The sequence below is a fragment of the Phyllostomus hastatus genome, unplaced genomic scaffold, assembly GCF_019186645.2.
Source record: "Phyllostomus hastatus isolate PE091 unplaced genomic scaffold, TTU_PhHast_1.1 phas_scaffold_585, whole genome shotgun sequence".
NCBI lineage: Eukaryota > Metazoa > Chordata > Mammalia > Chiroptera > Phyllostomidae > Phyllostomus > Phyllostomus hastatus.
In genome coordinates this window covers 9,170,917-9,178,084 of record NW_025334037.1, presented here as the reverse complement: position 1 = coordinate 9,178,084, position 7,168 = coordinate 9,170,917, and the positions used below count along the sequence as shown (strand labels likewise).

General features: G+C 46.7%; 1 protein-coding gene across 2 annotated transcripts in view; it reads right to left on the bottom strand.

Moving 5' to 3' along the window:
* Positions 1-2,817: 2,817 nt before the first annotated feature.
* Positions 2,818-7,168, bottom strand: part of ZDHHC13 (zinc finger DHHC-type palmitoyltransferase 13) — a 45,737-nt gene continuing 41,386 nt past the window's right edge. For both annotated transcript variants that reach the window (XM_045825628.1, XM_045825629.1), the window contains exons 16-17: positions 6,623-6,720; positions 2,818-3,390 (exon numbers count right to left, since the gene is read on the bottom strand). In XM_045825628.1, coding sequence (XP_045681584.1) covers positions 3,252-3,390; positions 6,623-6,720 — 237 coding nt within the window. In that variant the 3' untranslated portion in view covers positions 2,818-3,251. The remainder of the gene's footprint in view (positions 3,391-6,622; positions 6,721-7,168) is intronic.

The following is a 7,168-nucleotide window of genomic DNA, read 5'->3' as shown; positions in this document are numbered from 1 at the left end:
AGCCCCGCCTGGTTACTGCTGGTGCTTCTAAGGGGGCCAAATGGAGTTGCTCTGGGGAAAATGCCAGACACTCATTCCAACTGTCACCGTCAGGGTGAAGGGCCACTGAGAGGAATAGCCACCAAGCACCATTGAGTAACCCCCCCCCCCCTTCCTCCCACTCTAGGGGCAGAGTGCCACAGAAAGTCAGCTGGCAGGGAAACAGTGGTTTGCGGACCCCTGGCCCCAGAACACACACCACAGAGGACAGAAGGGTGAACCTGGCACGTTTCCCCACCATTAGCTTCTCTCTCTCTCATGTCCAAAGATTCCTGAATAACCAACATTTATTGAGTTCTTACTACGTGCCAGTTATAATTCTAAGTCCTTTATATGTATTAACACCTTTAATCCTCTTCACAACATCTGGAGATCTATACTATTACTATCCCCATAATACAAACGAGGGAACTGAGGCACCAGGGAGTCATTTGCCCAAAGAGTGAAAGCAGCTTGTAAGTGATAGATCCGGGATCCAAACCCAAGGTGTCTAGCTATAAAACACTGATTCTCCAACTTTTTTTAACTTTACACTGTGTACCTTTGAGAGAAGCCAAAACTAGAATGATGGAGGTAAGATTTCCTAAGCAAAAATAAAAAATGATTCCCAGCCCTGGCTGGCGTAGCTCAGTGGATTGAGCGTGGGCTGCGAACCAAAGTGTCGCAGGTTTAATTCCCAGCCAGGGTTCATGCCTGGGTTGCAGGCCATAACCCCCAGCAACCGCACACTGATGTTTCCCTATCTCCCTCCCTTCCCTCTCTAAAAGTAAATAAATAAAATATTAAAAAAAAATGATCTTCAAACTATAGCATGTACATGTAAGAATTACCTGGGGAAGCTGAAGAAAATGTGGATTCCAGAACTCACTTCTCAGACACTTACTTGGAAGGTCTGAGATGAGGAATTTAAACTGGGAGCACATGACCCCGGACTCCTGGATGCCACGCCCCTGCCCCACCTGCGCAGGTGATTCTGATGGAAACCGTCTACGGACCACAAGCGGAGAACACTCACTTGGTAGGGGTCGGTGAGAGAGAAGACACAACTTGAAAAAGTCCATCTGACCCACCCCCAGCTGAGAATCAGTCTTCAAATACAACTCTGATGACATCATGGCCTGCTTTAAAAGCCTTCAATTCATTCAACAAACTTATTCCACTCAAATATTTATCGAACACATAGTAAGTGCTAGGCAATACTCTAGGTCTTGGGATACACCAGTGAATGAAACGAAGCTCCCCTGTGGACTTTACAATCTAAGGATTGGAGAGGGACACAGTAGACATAATAAATTATATAATGTTAGAAGGTGGTAAGTGCTATAAGAAAAAAAATAGAGTAAAGAGGAAGAGTCCACGAGGCGGACATTACAAATTATCAAGTGCTGGTGAGCATAGGCCGCATCGAGAAGCTGACATCTAAAACATGCTGGGAAGCCAGGCATTGCCCCCCGTGCACATGGAGTGGGATTCCAGACACAGAAAACACCCGCCAGCAAAAGCGTGCCTGTGTGTGGCAGGCGTCTGGGGTCAGCAACGGGGGTGCAGGAGCAGCAGTCAGATCCCATAGGGCCCTATTGGCCACAGTCAGGGCTCTGGCTCCTCTTCGGGTAAAACGAGGAGCCTGCAGAAGAGGGTTCCACGCTGAGGAGTGACATGATTCAACTTGTCTTTTGCAAGGATCACCTGGATCCTCAGAGCCAGGCAAGGGTGGAGGGACACAAAACAAGAAAACTGGTAAGTCACAGACCAGAGGTGATGGTAGCTGGCACCTGTAGCAGCAACGGGGCCCCAGAGCATTCAATGTTGGGTATATTCCAGAGAGAGCCAGGGTTTCTTAAAGAAATGACTCTTGGATATTATCAGAAAAGGGGTGATTCAGGAAAAGATACGAAGGTTTTGTCCTAAGTATCAGAAGACCAAGATATGAAGACGGAGGGTCGGGAACAGAGTTATTCACTTTTCGTTTATTTTAAAATGTATTATATGTTTTCGTCTATTTTTTAAATCTCTGTGTGTGTGGTGGGGGAGAAGATAGGGTAGAACTCAGAAGCTCAGCTTCAATTTTGGACATGTTAAGTCTAAGATATACATTAGACATCTACATGAGGAAGGGAGGGAAGCCAGAGCTCGAAAAAGTCCTCTGTCCCCCAGTTGAGAATCAGCCTCCAGACCCAATTCTGATCCGATCACGTCCTGCACTGACTCAACAAATTCAAACAGCTACTGAGCACAGACATGTCAGGCAGTGTTCCAGGTGATCAGGACTCTGGGGCAACTGCTCGCCCCACTCTGCAGTTACGGGACCTTGGAGAAGGTACAAACTTCTTCAGATTCTTATCCGCTGAGCGTGGTTAGAGTGCAACGCTGGGTCCGGGTGCAACTGCTAAACCACACGAGGCTCTGCTCCTCAGGGCCCCCTGGATTTCCCCCAAGAGCCAGGGGAACCCGAGGAAGGCTTCGCAGCAGGAAAGTGGCATGCCCAAGGGCATGAGTATATATCGCTCCAAGAGTTGAAGTTCAATTAGCATTTCCTCCAGGAACAAGAGAAATGAGCAATTATAATCACAACAGTCTAATATTTAGGGGTACTGAGTAAAAATAATAATTAACCTTTAAGACTTATGTTCAATTTTCTCAGTAAGATGGAAAACTAAATTACACCTTGCTCCTTGCTCTCAGCATGCTCTCAACTCAGGACTGGAATCGCAAGTCAGTTTGTCTTGCATACACACCTTTTCTCAGTTTAACATTCTGAAAGTGTTAAGTCTCAAAAACTACAGAACTACAAAAAGATTTTTATTAAGTGTGAAAGCAAAACAGTATGTCTATTTAAATATTTTTACATATTTATAGATAAAACAAAAACAAATAATTTATCAAAAATGACAAGTTGAAAGAACAGTACTATTTTGAAACAGCCAATAAAGTATCTGAAAATACCACATTTTATCCATAATTAGTGAATATTATCACCCCCCAAAGTAACTTGCATTTGCAAAAAATATAAAAAATTTTTTTAGATGTTTGCCAAGACTGCTGTGGCTAAATCTAAAAAAAGTATAATGCCTTTATCAAGAACTGTTTTCACCAAATGGCTTTAAAAACCACCTGTGTTTTCCTTTGGGTTTAGGTGGACTCTGTGTCTTCATTTTTACACCAGGGCGTGAACACAAACACAAACAAATCGGAGAGTTTGGAGTTGATTTGCTTCACACCGAGCGAAGCACTTTCTCCTTGGCCGGGTGAAAGACCATGGTGTACTGGGCCGTCCAGTCTACGGCGGAGGGCTTCACCAAGCCAAAGCAGCCACACTGGAAGAAGTCCGCGAGGTTCCGTGTGAACCCCAGGCTGCCGAGAAAGGAAGAGGAAGAGGACACGTCTCAATACATTTCCTCTGGAGCCCTTGACGAACACTCACTCGTACCAGAAACATTCACTGAGATTCTACAATATGCAATGTCGTTTGGAGATCCTACGGGAATCCAGAGGTGAATCAGGTCCTGGGCTTATGGGACGTTAAAAATAGAGCCCAGTTCCACTTCTGAAACTTCAAACCCCTAATTTGGAGAGTCTCTGGCTTTTGCCCAGCAACTAAATAACTTCATTTTGGCCCTCCCACTCACGGGAATAGTCACTGCCATCGATCAGTTTCTTTCCTTCCATCCCCACTGCCCCAACTCAGACTTCATCTCAAAGGCCAGACAGGCCAGAAAAAAAATACAGCGAACAAGATGTGTTGTGTTTTTTTTTTTCAACTTTCTATGCAGCTCTCTGAATGATGTCTATCTCAGTTCCTTACAATTCATCTTACACACTGGAAATTGTCTTGCCCTCCAAAACTCTGATGTGTTCATAGCCCTTCACCTCCCAACCAAAACCCTTTAAAGACATCCATCCCTCTGCCCAGAAGCTCAACTGCAATTCCTCATCTTTGTATTTTGGGCCCCACCTGTTGGGAACTGCCCTGCCTAGTTTCGGAAGCTTTAATCCCATGTAGCTAAGGCTGAGTAAAGGACTTAAGGGACCATAAGCCACTTAAGAGACAAAGCTTATCTTCCTTCTAGTGGTACCACCTCTGCCCCCTTTCTCTTCACCCTGCTTGGCCCCAGGCAGATGACTCGTTAGCCAATGATGGGTAAGATTCCTCAAAAGAGGGACGACCTAAGACAGGCATGGTGGTGAAGGGGCCCTCAGGCAAGGACTTGGGGGGCTGTAGAAAAAGGGGATGATGGACCCTCACCCCTCAGCTTTGACATAGCCTGCATCCTCATTCTGTCTGCAAGAAGTCTCCTAATCTCTTGGCTGCCTTACTTCCCCTGCCTGACTTAAGCTGAAACAATGACAGAGGGCAGTGCAGCCCTGTGCTGGAAAGGGTGGGTTCCCCAGGGCAATCTGACCTAAGAAAGAATGCATAAAATCCTATGAAACCTACTTTGCTAATACCCTCAATTTAAATGATAAGGGTCTAAGCAGGAAGTAAGTTTGTTCCCCCATGTTGTAGAGCCCTTTAGCTAACTGACCCTGACTCAGAATAAGCCCTCAGAGTGCTCTGAATGTTATCTACTGTTTAATCATTTCTGCCTGACAATGACTGATGAACTTCATGTATACACCCTGTATTCCTGTGCAAATTGAACCCAATAAAAGTCTGTCAAGGCAAGGGTCGAGGCGCCCTCCTCTTGAGAGGGTGGCTGAGGCACTCAGAGGCTTTTCCTCCTCCTGAGAGAGGAGCCGTGCTGCGGCCAAGTCCTTCCCCTCCACAGGACTTGGTACTCTGTGTGACTTTGTCTTATCTCATCCACAACGCTGCGGATCTTCGTCACCTACACAATGAAGCCCCCAGGTTCCTCAGGTGCTAGCTCCCAAAGCTCTATAAACCTCCTTCTGCAGCTACTCTGGCCCTGGTTCTCCCACCATCACAACTGTGGGGGCCGTTCTCCCACTCCGGAACCCTCCTGCCACCACCTTCCTGCAGGTAACCCCTCACCCTTTCAGGTCCCGCCAGTGGTCAAGGCCGGGGCCCAGGCGCACTTCCCCTCTGGTGCCTTTCTGCCCACAGCAGTCTTCAGCATCACTTCTTCTCCATTAGCACCCACATACTACCTATTCCAGCTGTGAGGAACGTGGGTTTTTGGGCACATGCCCTATCTTTCAAGCCTAACCCGACCCCCTGCACACAATGAAACACAGCTGTGCGTGAGGAGGCCTGTGCCCTGCTGCTGCTCGGTGACAGGACAGTGGGCAGGACAGTCCCACTGCTACTCAGAAGGCAGTCTCCTCAGAGGAGGGCCGACTACACGGAATGGATAGGTGGGAGTGGAGAGACATGCCGGGAATTTCGAGGGCCCAGTCAATGCGTGAAAGTCACTTAGGGGACGACAGACAAGGCAGAACTGGTTCGGGCAGGATTTGGAAGCTACATTCAAAATGGTATACAGGCCTTACCGGTAGTTCCTCCAGCTGAGGTTGCCGCTACTCAGCTGTCCCCAAACACACCTGGCTCTCACCTCCATCCCTTTATGAGACTCTTCTCCAGGGCACGGCACACCCTTCCTTCCATCTCCATCATGCCCGCCCCACAACTCTCAAGGGTCAGCTTATAACTCCACCTGTACCACAGAGGCCTCCATACTTCAGTAACTATGTATTCCTCTGGTTAAGGCACTGAGAAAGGGACTTTGTTATCATCTCTGCCAGTCTGAAACAGTCATCACAAGCTTAATAATACTCTCTACTCTCCATCACTTTAGCCACCACTTCCCAATTAGGTAATTTTCTTTTCTCTCTAAACACACATCAGAGTCACACCCCAGTCTCTGATTTCCTGTCTAACAACCTAACAGTTTCATCTTGTACCGCGAATGTGCTCTAAAATAGACTGCCCACGAGATATGCAGTGGGCGCTCAAATCCACAGAGGATTCTGGGTCACCTCCGCAGCACTCCCAGCCTCCAAGACCCCGGTATATGTGACAGGGAGATAAGCTTCAAAGCCTGACTGTTCATATCTTATGATGATGACCTTCTACAAAAACTCTCATTTTCAACTGAGGACAGGTTTTATACAACCAGTGCTCTAGGAAGAACATATCCCAAACTTGGGGAACTAGCTTCTCCCTGACACAGGTGGGCACGGTAAAATAGGGCTAAAATAATTATTGGTGACGGAAAGCCAGGTTGAAATCTTGGCAAAGCTCACAACCTAATGCCTTCTACAGAGAGCCTGTGGCTGGCCTTCTCAGCCACGTGCTTCATTATCTGACAATGACTTCATGCCAGCAATGTGCAACCTTGTGACCATGCAGTTTGACTGGAGAGATTCCCCATCTTGGCAAAACATCAAAATCACTTATTATTTGTGCTGAGTCCAACAGACTAAATCCCAAATTCTTACCACCTTGGGGCTCATGACCTTACCACTCACCTCCTGCCATTGAGGCTTCCAAGAAATAAGAGGGTCAACTCTACCAGACAGCAAGTTAGAAGACAGCAGCGTGGCCAAGGGTGGCACTGAACTGGACAACCAACGGCTAGGCTGGCATCTTCCACAGGACCCAGTGGAAAGAAGAGATCTCACTTACTTGTATGGCGTCCTCCTGAGGGACAATGGCTGTTTCATGTGCCTGCTCTGCTTCAGCAGGCTGGCTCTCTCGTGGGAAGTCAGGCCCAGAAAAGCAATCTGAAAAAGGGTGGGAGCTACATTAAAAGGCCACATCAAGGCTACATCACCCTTAGCAGTGCATCATGAGACACTGGAAAACATGCAGTACTGCCCCCCAAACAGCATCACCCAGCCTTCTAACCAAGGATGAGGTAGGGGCAAAGATTCAGCAGCTCTGAGTAGACTCTCCCATGTAAATCTAGTAGCTGGGCAAGTTTTTTGGTCTTATTTTATTAACCTTCAAGAAAGCACAGTGTATTGACTTAATTAATCATAAAATAATTGCTTTAGTAATTCAAACCATGGCTTGTGGCCATGTTTAGATTCTTGATCAATTCAGCATGCAACTTTTAGATAAATAAAATAACAAGGTTAAGTTCAGTCAATTATCTCAACTTGTGTATTCTTCTTGGTAGCTCTTTGAAAAGAGCCACATGAAAAAGTTAATAATCTGAAGTAAAGAACA